This window comes from Alligator sinensis, unplaced genomic scaffold, assembly GCF_000455745.1.
Source record: "Alligator sinensis unplaced genomic scaffold, ASM45574v1 scaffold453_1, whole genome shotgun sequence".
NCBI classification, from domain to species: domain Eukaryota; kingdom Metazoa; phylum Chordata; order Crocodylia; family Alligatoridae; genus Alligator; species Alligator sinensis.
Window position 1 is genome coordinate 1,125,410 of NW_005842485.1, and position 15,631 is coordinate 1,141,040.

The 15,631-nt window shown below is 57.2% G+C and overlaps 1 protein-coding gene across 8 annotated transcripts in view; it reads left to right on the plus strand.

Moving 5' to 3' along the window:
• KANSL3 (KAT8 regulatory NSL complex subunit 3) overlaps window positions 1-14,397 on the plus strand; it is a 37,459-nt gene extending 23,062 nt beyond the window's left edge. For 3 of the 8 annotated variants that reach the window (XM_014523424.2, XM_025212785.1, XM_014523425.2), the window contains exons 16-23: window positions 2,663-2,836; window positions 3,010-3,094; window positions 4,016-4,170; window positions 5,111-5,223; window positions 5,510-5,732; window positions 6,177-6,310; window positions 10,437-10,590; window positions 13,580-14,386. In XM_014523424.2, the coding sequence (XP_014378910.1) occupies window positions 2,663-2,836; window positions 3,010-3,094; window positions 4,016-4,170; window positions 5,111-5,223; window positions 5,510-5,732; window positions 6,177-6,310; window positions 10,437-10,590; window positions 13,580-14,121 (1,580 nt within the window). In that variant the 3' untranslated portion in view covers window positions 14,122-14,386. Of the gene's footprint in view, window positions 1-2,662; window positions 2,837-3,009; window positions 3,095-4,015; window positions 4,171-5,110; window positions 5,224-5,509; window positions 5,733-6,176; window positions 6,311-10,436; window positions 10,591-13,579 lie in introns of all 8 variants that reach the window. The other 5 variants (XM_025212790.1, XM_014523426.2, XM_025212788.1 and 2 more) reach the window with 5 other exon arrangements.
• Window positions 14,398-15,631: the final 1,234 nt, after the last annotated feature.

A 15,631-nucleotide genomic window follows, 5' to 3' on the forward strand; every position in this document is an offset into this window, starting at 1 on the left:
CAGGGCGGGGGGCTACAGCGTGCATTCCCCCACCCTGCTCTGCTTCCTACTTTCTCGTTGCTGCCCAATGATCAGCTCCTTACTAACTTATGCTCACTGACCCATGTTCCCTCATGTCCGAGGTAGTAACAGGTGTTTCTCAGCCACACAGCATCCATGGCGTGGCCTGGCAGCTTCTCTTAGTCAGCAGCGTGTGCTGTTGTCAGCTGTGCTTTTGGTTACGTTGTAGCGTCCTTTCTGCAGGCGAGCCAGCAGGGACAAGTATTGCTTCGTGGCCTGGAAGGCATGGAGTAGCTCTAGGGAAACAGTTGGTGGAATAGGAGCAGTAGAAAGAGTGAGTGGGCGTGTCAAGGAAGTGGGAAGCCACGGGGCTGGGTAGGACCAAGAAAGTCAGTGGGTCCTGATTGAGCTTGTGACCCCCCTCAGTGTTTGATTGCTGAGTTTAAGGGGGGAAAGTTGTGTGTTGTATGTGAACAAGTAAGATACTCGGCTTGGCTGCTAGCAATGACTAGGACTGGCCATCACAATGGAGGAGTGTGGGGGGGTCTTCCAGCCTCATGTCCTGTGATCCCAGCATAGCAGGGGCCTTCGCTAAGCTGGAGGCTGGTGCTGGTTGTCTTCATGACTTGGTTTGAGAGGTCAGTCACAATGGTGCAACCTTGTTGACCTCAGGGGCATTGAGAGATTGGGTGTGAGTGGTAAATCCAGAGGAGTTGGGCCGCAATGCTCAGGGTCTGTCTCTGATTCCGCTGGCTGTGGTGGCACATGGTGCCTTGGGGCCACTGTTGGGGACTCACAGCAGGACAGGGGTGAACAGAAATGTGCTGGACGATGCTTGTGGTCTTGGCAGAGACTTCCCACCCCCCTCATACCCAGTTGCAGACCATGGCATGCCACAGGGTGCTTCCCTCAGCCCCCCAGCACACACCGTGCCTGGCAGTTTGGTTACCTTGAGAAGCAGGGCAGAGGCTGGGGATTCCAAGGACTTTTCTAATCATCAGTTCCTGCCCAAGACAGCTTTGCAGTGTCCCCCAGATGTCAGCAGTGAGGTCAGCCTGGGCATGTCAGCAGAAGAGTTCTGCACATTCTCCCCAACTCCTACTGCCCTGTGGAGCATTAGGACCCTGAGCACCACTACCAGTACATGTGCTGTTCCACTACACATGGTCAGAGTTCTCCAGGCTCTTCTGCAAGGAGTTGACACCTGCTCTCAAGGGGTTAAATAATGGCCATGACTTTTTGGGGCTGATCATATGTGGGGGCACAGAAGTGCTTTCTCACTGCTTCCAGCACTGTGTCCATTGGTGCTGTGCCCCATGGAAGGGGGTCGATTCGGTCGCTGCCATCTGGTACCTTGTGGCACTGCTCCTTTGCTGCTTCCTCTGCTTTGCCCACACTGTCGGGAGCTGCCCTGGCCCTGGGATTTTCTAATTCATCTCCAGATCCCAGGTGTTGGGGCCATTTGGAGCCATGAGTGGTGTGAGACCAGGGTGGGATGTGTTCCTGCCACCTCAAGCAGGAAGTGCCTATGGCCTCACGTTGCTGGGCTCCTGATACGTTCCCCTTCATTAGCAACCCTGAAGCCAGGGCTGAGGCAATGTCTGCCAGACGGGAACTGTGCCAGGCTGTGAAGTCCTTTGGCTGCACCGTTTGACTGATCATTGTGTGCGGGTTGAGGGCTGATCTATAAGGATTAAAGATCCTAGGGAGCTTCCCTTTGCCCCCATATACTCTGGGGAAGGAGGTTACAAGCTCCCAACCCTTCATGCACCCCACATGCCCACTGAAGTAGTTTTCTTCAGTGTCAGGCTCAGATCTCTCCTGGGGTCCAGCTCAGTGCCCACAGCTATGGTGCAGTGGGATGGCACCCATCCCGCAGAGGCCTGTCTCCACCTCCCGTGCGAAACCTGGGGGCCAGGAAAACAACACCCCTTCTTGCCTCCCAGGTCTGCAGATGTCAGGGGCCTGTGTCTGGTATAGGGTGGCTTTGGGGTGGGGGGCGGGGCACTGATTAACATTTGGATGCATTCCTGTGGGCATTGGGGCCCAGGTCCGGGCCCAAGCCACCAAGGCATCAGTGCATACTGGTCGGTGACCAGAGGGCTGGAGGTGTGGCCTAGCCTTTCACCATGAACCAGCCAGGCTGCTCCGTATCCCTGGACTCCCTGGGGGGAGGTGGGTAAGGAGAGGGGATGCTGCTTGTGTATGGAGGTCTGGCAGCCTGGGACGCTAGAGCAGAGCTGGGACAGCAGCTGTGACTTAGGAGGTGTCTCCTCAGGCTCTGGGTGCGAGTTCCCCAGGGCTTGCAGGGGGCTTTGACAGTGAGCAGAGCCTCTGCCTGAGGTCCTTGTGCCTTGTTTATCAGCACAGAGACCAGGGGTGTCCAACTCACCCTGTGCCCTGGGTCAGATCTGAGCCTGAGGCCAGTAGAAGTGGCACCACGCAGAGCATTTGGGTCTGTGTTAGCAGGAGCCAGAGGGGACCACAAGCCATGTGTTTGATGCCATTTCCTTAGAGCACTCTGGGGGATATAGAAGATGGTGTGGGGGGCTGGGAAACAGCTGCTGGAGCGTACTGGGAGTGGCAGAGCCATGCTTGAGCGCATGTCCCTCTCCCCTATGCTGTGGCTACCAGTCCCAGGCCTCCCATCTGTGTCCCCCAGTGCCTGTCTCAGCTGAGCAGCAAGACGGGGTCGACAGGGATGAGGCACGCCTGCAGCTGAAGCGGCACCAGACCCCCAGCCCCACCCCGTGCGGCAAGGCATCCAAGCGGGCCAAGATTAAGGTGACCATCGTCTCCCATGGGGACACAGCCAGCACCGGCACCCAGGCAGAAAGTGAGTCCCGACACCCCCTGCCCTTGCACCCTGGGGCAGTGGGGGCACCCCACAGCCCCGGTTCCCACCTGTGGCCCCACGTCCATTCCATCTCAGATGGCATCCGAGTTCTGGTGGGCAGTGGAAGGCGCTGGAGCTGGGAGAGCCTCACACGTCATATCTTCCTTTGGCAGTGGCTGCAGGAAAGCCCCTCACCATGACTGTCGGCCAGGCTGTGCCAGGCACCAAGGAGCTGTCAGGACTCCTCGCCACCCCCAAGTGAGTGCCGCAGCGTCTGTTGGGGTCTGTTTCTGGGGGAGGGAGGGGGTGGCTTTGGTCTGGGAACCCTAGAGCCTGGGGCGGCTCTGATCACCCCTGGAAGAGGTAGAGCTGTGAGCCAAGACACTGCCCATACCATTGGCTCCAGAGATGGGGGGCATTTGGGTGGGGTGCCCCAGCAGCACCAGGTACTGTATTTTCTGGCATACCACAAATTCCCTAAAGAGGACCCACACCTTGCTTGGGGAGGCAAAGGGGAGCAAAAGAGATTGTGTTGTTCAGAGGCTCTGAGGAGGTTAAACCTGTGCGCTAAAGATTGCACTTCACTGCTTCTCTCCCTGAGGCCAGGGACAGTGGCACAGCCCCAGCAGGCATTACTACCTCCCTGTGCTTTAATATGGGTACAAAAATCGACTTCCCCTGCTTCAGGCAGCTGCCCTCCCAACATCCCCCCCCTTGCAGTTTTGGAGGGCTGATGTGCTGAGGGGGAAGGTGTGTGTGGTTTGCAGGTAATTACAGTAGAGTGGGTGCTGCTGATAGGTACAGCCCTGAGACTGAAAGCCTACTCCGTTTGAAGGCCTGACACCTTGCTGCTCAGTGCCTGGTGCCTTGCAGTTGGTGGCTCATCATTCTCCCCAGCACTGGGGCGAAGGGCAGGGAGTCATTAGTTGTTAGCTGTTCCTCATCTCCAGCCTTGGTGTCCCATGCTGCAGCTTGAGACCATTGTTCCTAGTCCTGTCCCTTTGCAGCTGCAGAGAAGAGCCCCCATCTCCATCCTCTGTCATCACCCCTGGGGTGTTTGAAGGCTGGTGGCACAGCCTGGTCATGCTGTTAAGCTAACAAGGGGTGCCTCATGGAGGCCTCCCTGTCCCACCCGCTTGGGAATGGAGCTCATCAAAGTGGCTCTGTCTTGCTTCCCAGGCTGAGCTCGGCAGCAGAGACCTCAGCCATCAGCCCGACCCCCTCAGCTGTGATCCCCAGCAGCACAGCACCCAGCGCCTTCCACACCCTCCAGAGCCGGCTGGTGGCCAGCAGTGCCCACTGCCTGCAGACCCAGCCCAGCGGCACTCTCCAAGGTACCTGCCTCTCTTGATTTGGTGGCGGGGGAGGGGCCATTTCCCAATGGGGGAGCAGCAGGGGGGAACCTTCTTGGCTGGTGGGCCACAAGTTAATCTCTTTATCCTTTTTTGGGTGCCACTCCAATCCCCTTTTCCTGCCTGATCTGCTTTCTGCTTTCTGCCTGTGCCCCCTGCCCCATCTGCTGCTGTGCTTTCTGCCCCCTGCCCCATCTGCTGCTGTGCTTTCTGTCCCCTGCCCCATCCTCCTTCATGTCACACATGGCAGCCGCCCATGCCACTTGTGGCACATGTTCCATAGATTGTCCACCCCTGCAATAGGGAACAATGGTTACGTTGGCTCCTGGGCAGATCCAGTCGTCCTTGAAATAGCAGCCAATTCTACATGCCGCACACAGGCCTTTCGTTCAAACTTTCCTGTATTCCCACTCCTTCCTCTGAGCAAAATCTGGACCAAACCATAGGGAAGCTGGGAACTCATGAGTTGTGTGGTGTGTAGTCAGAGTCTGTCCCTGGTGGGGAGTTTATCAGCGTTGGCATGGCCTGGCCTATTTATCTCTGTTCATTTCTGTCTCTGTGCAAGTCAGGCTGAGCCCGTCTCTGGGATCAGCACTCCATGAGGAGAACTCAAGTGAGGCACCAGCACCGAGGGTTTTGGGGTATGAGGACTCCCTGACAACTCGGCACCTTGGCTTCGAGCCGGCAGGGGCAGCTGAGTGTTCTCTCTGGGCTTGGGCACTCCAGCGCCAGGCCACATCCTGCTCCTACAGAAGCTTGTGGGACCTTTCCAGTGGTGTCAGGAGGAGTTGAGGGGTGGGCTGGTCATCTGTCATTGGGCCGGGGCTTCTTCAAGGCTGCATTCATGGCCAGGAGCATACATGGGAGGCTGCAATCTGTGGGTCAGCCCCAGTGATCACCTCCTAGCTCTGTTTCCTTCCAGGCGCTGCCTCGGCTAGCAGCCTCCTGCAGGGCTTGAGCTTCAGCCTGCAGGACATTGGTACCAAGGCTCCAGCCCTCCCAGTCAGCAGTGTGCCCCCGGGGCCGCCTGCCCAGGTAAGCCCCCATCTGGGAGGGGAGAGTTTGGGGTGGGAGGTCATGGGTGCCATGGCATCCTTCCAGATGCCTTCTCTGGCTCAGACACTGAGTACAGAGGTAGTGGAAGAAGGGAAGGGGGAGAAGGACCTACAGCCTGGGTTTTCTTTGAGTTGGGGTGCAGTATACCGTGGGCCCCATGGGCTTCAGCGGCCTGCCTCCATGAGACCCTAGACTAGATGAGAGGAAGATGCAGGGAGGGAGCCACCTCTTTCTGGTGCTCACAGCTCTTCCTGGCTTCCTTTAGCAGGCCTCAGCTGTGAAAACGCCCGCAGCCCTCCAGAACCTGGGTACCATCACCACGGCTGCGGGTACCATTGTCCGTACCATCCCCGTGGCCACGTCCCTGGCACTGGGAGCCTCTGCGGGGGGAAAGCCCACAGCCATCCACCAGCTGCTGACCAACGGGGGCCTGGCCAAGCTGGCCAGCAGCCTCCCTGGACTGGCCCAGATCTCCAACCAGGCTGCAGGTGAGAATGGAATCCCTGTAGCTGGCATGACAGCCTTTCTTTTTCTCTGGCAGGGGTCAATCTGAGGCTCTCTGAATGTGTCCTTCAGTACTGGGCCAAGCTGAATCTCATGGGTCAGTCTGTGGGTGTGCTGTGGAGTGTGCCAGGTGCCCACCCTGCCTGTTGGCTCTCTGAGGTGCCTCTTAAGCTTGTAGCCCTTTGTTTCCTGTGGGCTCATGCCAGGACATGTCTCGCTTCCCACATTCGTGACTTACTTTGCCTCCCTGTGACCTATGATGTATCTTGTCCCCCCACACACTGACCATGACATGTCTTGCCCCCCATGAACTGTAGCTGTGACGTGTCTCGCTCCCACCAGCTGTGATATGTCCCAACCCCCCATGGCCGTGATGTATCTTGCCCCTGCTTGCTCCTCATGATGTGTCCCACACTTGTGGTTTCTAGGCCTGAAGGCCCCAACTACCATCACGGTGACCCTCCGGGGGCAGCCCAGCCGTGTCACTACGCTGAGCCAGGCGGCCATGGGGGCTCTTCAGTCCCCGCTGGAGGAGCAGCCAATGCAGCCCCATGTGCCTCAGGTAACTTGGGTACCTCGTCTCAAGGGAGGATGGGCCGCGGGGCAGAGGCCATGCTGCTGTCACCACCTACCAGGGCCCATCTCTCCTGGTGGCTGCTGGGGGGAACTGTGTGCTGTGGTGCCCTGGCCTGGGAAGCCCAAGTGACCTTGTCTTCCATAACCAGGGGCCAGGAGACCTCTTCAGGGGCCAGGGGCCCTCTTCCCCTCCCAGCCTGCCCTGCCAGGGCAGTCGCACCCATGGGACTGGGGCTCGACTGTAGCACTGGGAGGACATGTGGGAGCCCCAGCAAGTCATGGCCATGTGGCTTGGGCTGATTTAGCCTGGCTGAGCCTCGCAGGATGCATCTGACGCCAGGTGCTGCTCTGTGTCTGGATGCAGCAACAGTATGGACCACCCCACACAGAGCTGTAGTGTTGGTGGCCTCTCTGGGGAGGGTGCATGTCAGAACTAGCCTGGCCTCTGCTCTGCTGCTTTGGGACAATGCTGGGCCTTCAGGACAGGGGAGCCCTTGAGGCCAGCTGTGGCTGAGGTCTCCCAGCTCTGGCCATGGGTGTGGCATCCAGCTCCTGCAGGTGAGCAAACATTCCACTCCCACAGGGGCCAAAACCCTAAGGGTAAGGGAGGACCTTTGAAAGGTGTCGTCCCTTCTCCTCACCTCCTTCTCTCCTGCTTTTAACTGCTTCAGGGCAGGCCTGGAATCTTCCTAGGAACCCCAGCAATGCCCAGCTCCCACTCTGTCTGTGTGGCAGCTTGAGCCAGTGTTGTCAGAGAGGTTGCCAGATACTGGGAGCCCCGGAAAAGAGATGCCGTGTTGAATTGGTGGTGCCAGGGGTGTCTGAGCCCCTGGAAGCCTGGCCTGTTGGAATAGGCATGAGGGCCGCAGACAGTCGGCCTTGTTTGTCTGTTAACGGCAAAGCAGGGAGCAACTGGATCCCTCAGCCCCATTGCTGGTGCCATTTCACCAGCCTGGTATGATTGAGGAGTATTGCCAGAACTGGAATAGTGGTTCTGTTGAAGGTAATAATAGTGCCAATGAATCATGCCAGGGACCTGCTGGAGCCTGGAGATCTCAGCCTCAGGCAGCCTCTGCTGTCCAGGTGTGCCGTGAAGCAGCTGTCCCGAGTGGCACAGTTCTTTCCAGGGCTCCATTACCCATGTTGGACAAACTGCTTAGGGTGGATCTGTAACCAGTGTCCAGGTACTGGCAATTAGGCTATGTGATACAAGCCATGAAGTTGACTACCAGTATGAACCCGTGTGCCAAAGCTACTTTGTTGTATGGCTCTTGCCAGGAGCCCCATGGGAAGCAGCTGTCTTACTGTATTTTTTGCATATAGTATGTAGTGTTTTTGGCTCGTGATGTGATGTGTGTTATATGCAAGAAATACAGTAAGAGCAGGTTTTGCCCGTTCTGGGCAAAAATGGAAGTAAAATCTTCACCCGATTCACAGGAAGCAGAATAGTGAGCAAGCCCAGTTCCCTGGCAGCTGCTCCTCAGTCACTTCCTTGAAGAAAAGATCTTATTTTCTTCATCTGTCATTCAAAAGCAAAGGTGTGTCTTGTATTTCAAGGGTGTGTTCTATACCAGAACATACAGTAATAAGAATAGGGAGCTGTTTCCTCAGTCATGCTCCAGTAGTTACTGTAATTATTGCCTTTTTCGGTTTCTGGGTGCAGCTCCAGCTGTGCCTTCATGAAAAGGGCTACAGCGGGGTCTGGCACGGTGCTGACATGTCTCCAGCCTGGATCTCGCCATGATGCTGTTGGGGTGAAGCGAGTGGCATGGGGTTAGAAGGGGAAGGGGGGTTGAGATGCATTTCAGGGACCGTCCCATGGCTGCAAATCCGTTGCCTGTGGGGATGGAGAGATTGCCCATCCCAGCATACCTTGTGGTTCTCAAGCTTGTTAGACTCGAAGCTGCCTCCATTAGACTCCAAGCCTCCCTTGGAAAACGCCAGCTCTTTGCTTTTACTTATTTCTTGATTACAGAAAACATCCTAGAGCAGTTCTTCCATGGCAAAGACCCCAGCAGGGCACTCAGGTTCCTGTTGGAAATCTCTGGGACTGTGCCATGCTTTCAAATGGAAGCTGGATAGAAACCAGCTATAAAGATTTATGCCTGTTCAAGCACTAACTTGGTTGCAGGTTGACTCTTTTCTGTAGCTGACAAACAGTTTTATGAAGTGATAATCATTTGGCATGTGTGGCCAGTGTAAATTTATTGTGTGATTAACCTGTTAAATGTGTGACCCTTACTTTGCACGTGCAGCCGATCTAAACTTATTGCGCAATGGACCAGTGAATTGCTTGATATGTGTAATGTGTGCTAGGGGCCTGGATTTCCCCTTTTGAATCACACAGAGGTGTTTGTTCACTTCACCATGCTAATATTGTGTGGGACCTTGCAGCACACTTAGAGAAGGATCTCAGGGCACCCCAATATGCTATGACCCCTCCCCATGCCCCAGTGTAACAGGCATCTGTACACTGCCGTGCTCGGATCAGCGTGATTGTTACCTGCTCATAGTCTGCTCAGAAGGGGTTTGGAGTGTGAGGGACCTATGGAAAGAAAAACAGCCTGGAGCATCCATCTGTCTGGCTGCAAACGGGCTAAAGCAAGTAGACAGCAGGGGTGCATTGGTCATGACAGCTTTGTGAGTGCCCAGATGCTGACACCAGCGGCCTGGCCTCTGATTGCCCAGACCAGGCAAGTACAGTGAGATGAGCCACCCCCGAGTCTAGCTGGGGGCCATCCTGGTCGCCCATAAAGCTACATCCTGAAGACCCTGGTGCTGCCTTCAGGATGGCCCCAGCCTCATCCAAATTCGTTGCACAATCTCGTTACAGTTGCCTGGGCCACGAACGGCCAGGCACAAAAGGCACATATTGTATGCTAGAGAGAATGGTAATGGTTGCAGTGCTCGGTTCACCGGGCACAGCTGTGGCAGGCAGCGTGATGAAGTGCTAGCCATGCCCAAGCTGCCATGGTAGGAGGTTTGGCATGGTGGGCAGTGAGGGGGGGGGGTCCTGTTCTGCCTAGAAAGCTCCAGAGGGGAAAGGACCCTCTGTTCAAAGCATAGGACTCCTTGGGTTTTCTCTTTAGCTTGTGTGGCTGGGTCTCTGGACCCAGGTCTCCCTGCCTGTGCCATGGGGCTTCAAAGGTACCCTTATAGAGAGCTTGAGTTTTCTCCCACCATGTCCATCCAGAGGCCAAATGATTGGAGTGAGCGTCTGGTCAAGTGTGTGATGCCCCCAGATAGCGGGGCCAGGGGAAAAATTGAATGCAGCACGGGGCAGGGAGTCTTGTTAATCCCAGGCCTCTGGGCTCTACTGGTTGGCATGCGGGGCTAGGAAGGAATCTCCTTCCTTCCTGTTGCATGGTGGTCAGGGGTTTTTCCCCCTCTTCAGCAGTGCCAGGTGTTGGCTGCAGCCCAAGCTGGGGAGGGTGACTGAGCTGGGCCCTTGCTCCTGCCAGGAACAAACCTGTAGTATCGTGGCTAGAGGGTCATGCTCCTCCACTGAGGCTCAGCCTAATGATGCATTGGGATCAGGAAAGAACTCCCCTCCAGCTCAGATGGGCACAGGCTGAGGGGTTTGCCATCACCTGCAGCAGGGGCACAGCCTCTGCCTGGGGTCTCAGTGCATTTAACTCTTGGGCAGTGGCAGGGCGCTTGCCGGATCTCATCTCCAGTGTCACCTAGAGCAGCATTGGGGCTCTCAGTGTCTGTGAGCAACAGGCCTGGTCTCTGTGCATGGGGCTGGGGCAAAGTTTAAACAGGGACATGCCTTAGTGGGGGCTTGGTTGGGGCTGATCCTGCCTGGAGCAGGGGTTTAAGCCAACCATGATCTTCAGCCAGCCCAGCTACTCTGCAGTCCTCTCTGCTCTAGGCTTGGAGCTACCCAGGTGCAGGCTAGTTCAGTGCCACTGTTGTCAGCCCCCCTTCACTCAAGCCAACCCAGCTTAAAATCCCCAAGATGCCAGGATAGCACCGGCTCGCATTTGTATAAAGGGGTTTGCAGGGCCGGCTTGACACCCCTGGAGGGTGCGGTAGGTGCCAGTGCCAAGCAGGGAAGTGGGACATGATGGGGGCTCCCACGCGGCTCTCAACTCCTTTACCCCTTCCAGGCTCTGGATGGCGCTACTGGGAACGTGGCCTCCCCCGCTGCCTCCGTGGGCAAGCTGCTGCCTCCGCTGGATCTCGGCAAAGGCCAGGCCGGCGCAGAGACAGCCCCCGGAGACCCCGCGTCCCACCTGGCGCCTGCAGCAATGCCATCCCTAGGTGAGGCGCATGGCAGTCGTGGGGCAAGGCCCCTGGGCCCGGACAGAGCTGCGCCGGCCTGGTGGGGCATGCAGTGGGGGCACACGGCTGCCTGGCTGCGACCGGTTCTCGTGGCTCAGAGCTCTGCACTGGAGCGCCTGCAGTAGAGTAGGGACCTCTGTGTGTACCTTACTAGCTCGCCTGCCTAAGTGTCTCTCTGTTCCCCTCTCTAGCCTGTGCTTAGGTTCTGGAGTACAACTAGGTTTACCCAAAAGCATGCGCGGCTGATGCCAGCTCCTCTCCCCAGCACAGGCCAGCATGGGCTGTGGGACCACAGCCCAGCTGGGCACAGCCCACTGTGTCCTACCCAGTTCCAGCCCCAGGGCCACAGCTCTGCCCTCTGATGTGAAGGGAAGGGCTGGGGTGGGCACAGTGGGCAGGCCAGAGCTGCCCACATTGTGTCTGGTTCTGGTGTTCAGATCCGTGCTCTCCTGACAGCTCTGTCCTCAGTAAGCGCCAGAACCACTGTACCCTGGCTGTGCTTCTCCTTGCCTGGGCTGCCCCTGCCCCCACGCTGGCTTGTGCCTGAGCCAGGGGGTACTTAGTGCCCTGGAAGAGGCAGGTTGCAAGCCATGTTGGTCAAGTCAAGCTGGGCTCTGTGGGCAGCTGCTTTCCAGCTCTAGGGCTTCCAGGCCAGATTGGAGCTGTGGGGTCACGTCATCTGGCCCACAGGGGCCTCTCATTGCAGCTCTCAAAGCCAGCACTTAGGGGGGTTAATGCCGCCTGCCCCTGTCCCCTTACCCGCCGCTGCATTCCCTGTTCTTGCCTACCATCCCCCAGGTGCCTCACCGAGGCCCTGGGAACAGGTCTGTCGCAGGCTTGGGGCAGGAGAGCTGGCTGCCCTGCTGCTGGGCAGGCCCAGTTACTCCCACTGGCATTGATGTGCCTGTGGCCACATTGGTGCTGCTTGTATTCTACTGGTGTCTCGTAAGCACCAGGTGCTGTATGCACACAGGCCACGTCGACCAGGAGCAGGGGTGAGGGGGTATAAGGGCCAGTTGTGGGGTCTGGGACCTGGTGTGAGGAGCTATGTCCCCCCCCCCCGGCTTTGGCAGCTTCCCTCCACCCGGGGCAGGCCATGAGGGAAGGAAGAGACCTGTTTCCATGGCAGCAGGGGGCTGGGATGGGCAGTGCTGCCCCCTCAGGAGCCCTATCGGGCTCAAAGGTGTTGTTTTTCACAACCTGATTGCCCCCCAGCCCCCAACCTCCTGGACAGGTGACCTGGTGCCCCAAGGCATCTCTAATAGAGTGGGAGCTCCCCTGGCTAGGTTGTCATGCCCCTGGCTGGAGCTAACTGGGCCCAGAGGCCTGGCTTGGGGGGGGTTGGGAGGGGCAGGATGGTCTTTGCCTCTCCACTTTTAGGGCATTGCAGGCTCCTGCCACCCAGGGTGGGGTGAGGGGCACAGGCTTCTCGACAGATGGCGTTAGTGCCCCCATGGTGCTGCTGGATGGCAATGAGCCAGCTTTGCCCAGGGCCATGGTGCTGGTTACACCTTGGGGAATTATGCAAATATGCATCCATGCAATTTTGTGCATAAAAGGCATGACTGCATACTTGCATAATTTAACTGTGACAGGCTCTATGCCCCCACCTCCAAGATGTTGAAGCTGAGCTGTGTGACTAGACAGGTGGGTAAGTGGGGAGGGGAGCTTCTGCCTGCAGGAAGGGGGCTGGATGTGGGGGCATGTGTGGGTGGATGTGGAGTTTGTGAGGTGGTTATGGGCTGTGCACTGTCAGGCCGGGTCAGCCAGTGGGGCTTCCAGCCCTCCAGTGGGAAGCCACATATGGAGGCACGGAGCCTGCCCGGCCCAATGGCGCTTAACTCTGTGCCTCCAGGTGCAGTTTCATGCTGGAGGGCTGGAAGCCCCACATGGAGGCCTGGCCCAGCCTGGCTCTGACTTGTGGACTAGGAGCCACGCACCATCAGGCTGTGCAAGAAGCTGCACGTGGAGGCATGGAGTCGTGTCATTGGGCCAGGCAGCCTCCTGCTTGCCTCCAGTTGCAGCTTCCCACTGGAAGCCCCAAATGGAGGCACGGAGCCTGCCTGGTCCAAGCTCCCGGTCCAAGCACCATCGGGCCAGGCCAGCTGGCTCAGTGCCTCCATGTTGGAGGCAAGGAGCCTGCCCAGCCTGATGGCATGCAGCTCCTGCCATCAGTGCCATGAGCCTCACATGCTGGCACAGAGCCAGCCTGGTCTGGTTTGAAGGCACATGCCAGTAGGCCAGGCCAATTCTGCCAGCACATGCAGGCCCTGAGACTCAGCCAAAAGCCTGCACTGCCACGGGCTCTGCCTGCCACAGCCATGATTGCTCTGAGGGCCCACTGCCTGCTGCTGCTGAGCCGCCGGAAATGTGTGGCAGGGGGGCGGGGTCCCACACCCAGCTACAAAATGCACAGAACCATACCCCTTTACCCCTCCACCCACAACGCTCCCCACAAACCCCACATTGTCTCATACCCACACCCCCCCACCTGTCTACAAACCCCCCACACACCCCCATACCCGCAACCCCCACAACTTCATAAATCCACCCCCTACACACCCACACACACCCTATACTACCCCCCCAACCATATAGAGTACCTGCATATATTTCTAAAGAAGGTTCAAATAGTGGCATATTTAGTTTGTTTGTTTTGGGGGGATTTTTTACAAATTAAAGTAATTAATTTTGCCTAATTTTGAGTTCTCCGGTGCATCATTTTGAATTTTTCTATGCATAATTCCCTAGGGTGTTGGCAAAGGCAATCAAAGGCAGCAGAAGCAGCACCAGGGTGGCCACATTAGCTATCAGGGGAGGAATGGGGATGCCACAGGTGCAGGACAGGTTGGGACATGTAGGGCAACTCATGCCCCCATGTGGTCCAGCTGCCAGTGTGGTGCCTGCACCTGGGGCAGGGATCCAGCAGGGCCAAGGCTGAGCTGTTTCTGGTTCCCTCTCTCTCTAGCGCCCAGCACCAGCCCCATGAAGACGCTGTACGTCATGTCAGATGCCAAGCTGTCTGCACTCACCAAGTCCGTGATGGCTGAGGCGGCCTCCAGCGCCCCGTCAGGCTCCGCTAGCTCCCCCACAGGCACCTTCACTGCCTCTGCTCTGGCTGGCACCCCCAGCTCGCCCAGTCTGGCCCACACCAAGGTAGGCCCGGTCCTGCAAGCCACCTCCAAGACCGTCATCCTCACCTCAACGCTGGCTGCTGTGAAGAGCGATGGGGCCCTGGCCCACGCTGGGGACAAGGCTGGCCTGTCCAAAGGTGCCGCTGCAGCCCTCGGCCATGCACTGGGGGCCGTAGAGACACTGGGACGGGTACCCTCTGTGGTGGACGAGGGCAGTACAGTTCTGCACACCCGGGAGACACTGACCAGCAGGCACTTGCTGCCACAGGGCGTGCTACCCACTGGGGCAGGCACCACCCTCATTGCGCTGAGCGGCAGCCTGGCCAGCCCCTCCATCATCACCACAGCTGGGCCCGTGCCCACCCAGAAGCCATAGACACCTTGGCCACAGTTTGCCACCACCTGCATCCCTTGAGCCCTGGACACTGGGAGGCAGAGGGGGTGAGGGAGGCACCCAGATGGGCCCCGATGGACATTTCCTTCACTCTGTTTTTCCATTGCTGTTGAATAAACCCGTTTCTTCCCCTCTGGCCCTTGCCTGGTCCCTGCATCACAGGGGAGGGGCATCCGGGCAACTATGATGGCATGCAGAAACAGCATGGGGCTCCCCTTTCCTGGGCATATGCACCAAAAAAGAGGCTTCAGACTCAGCTCCTCCTTAGTCTTTGGCTTTATGGGGAGTGGGGTATGAAGTTAGGGACCCCTCCTTTGGTACATGGAGGCATCAGTGCTCTCCCCTGCTCCACTTTTGGTGACCCAAGTGCCCCCAGAGCATATGTAGCTGATGGGGGGTGGTGTTCAAGGCCATATGCCTTTGCTGCATTCCTTTTGTCTACTACCAAGTATCTCAAGCTGTTATCGTGAACCCCACAACTGGACCCCTGCAGAGAGGGAGCCAGACCACTCGTGGATGTATCCTAATGTGGGCGACGGGGCTGTTTGTAACAACCCTTTCCAGTTCCCATCAGGCAGCCTGGTGTTGAGAGAGCACGGGGAGAAATACAGCAGAGGGCGGCGTGAGAACGGACAGATGCCTGTTTGTTCAGCTCCGTTGCAGATCAAAAGCCCTTTGTGTAATGACAGAGAACATATGTGGCATAGGACACGTCCAAAAGTAAGAGCAAGCAGTCTGGCCCATTGAGCAAACAGGTGCGATGAAGAATGGGCTCATCCATCACAATGTCTGTCTCAGCAAAGCCACAGTGGAGAGACACTGCTCAAATGTCAGCCAGGGGACGCACTCTGAGCCTCATCTGTCCCTGCCTCTGGGAGGGCCAAGACACGTGGGCCATCACACTGAAACACAGCCACTGATTGAGACCAGCATCTCAGTTTAGTGGAGACCCCTCTGTCCCCTCCAGATCTGGAGCCCAAGAACCAGATGCTCCCCAAAGCTCCAGGTCTAGCAAAAAGGTTTGTTGTTGAAACTTGAGCACAATGGAGATCCAAGATGTCACGGAAGGATTACTGAGATTTGTCTGACCCTCTGGCTACTACTCTATGCTGCTTATCCATGTGGGTACCAGTGATAATGCCAGGGAGATCTTGAGCAGTTCAAGTATGACTACAGGACTCTGGGTGTGAGGGTGAAGGGGGCAGGGGCTCAGGTGGTGTTCTCAATTCTTCTGATCAAGGGGAAGGGCCCTGGCAGGAGCAGATGCATCCTGCAGATCAGTGCATAACTGCGCAGATGGTGTTGCCAGCAGGGATTCAGCTTCTTCGACCATGGGATGATGTTCCAAAAAGAAGGATTGCTAGGAAGAGACGGGACCCACATGACAAAGAGAGGGAAGAGCATCTTTGCAGACAGACTCACTAACTTATTAAGGAGGGCTTTAAACTAGGTTTGCAGGGGGATGGAGAACAAAGCCCTGAGGTAAATAGGG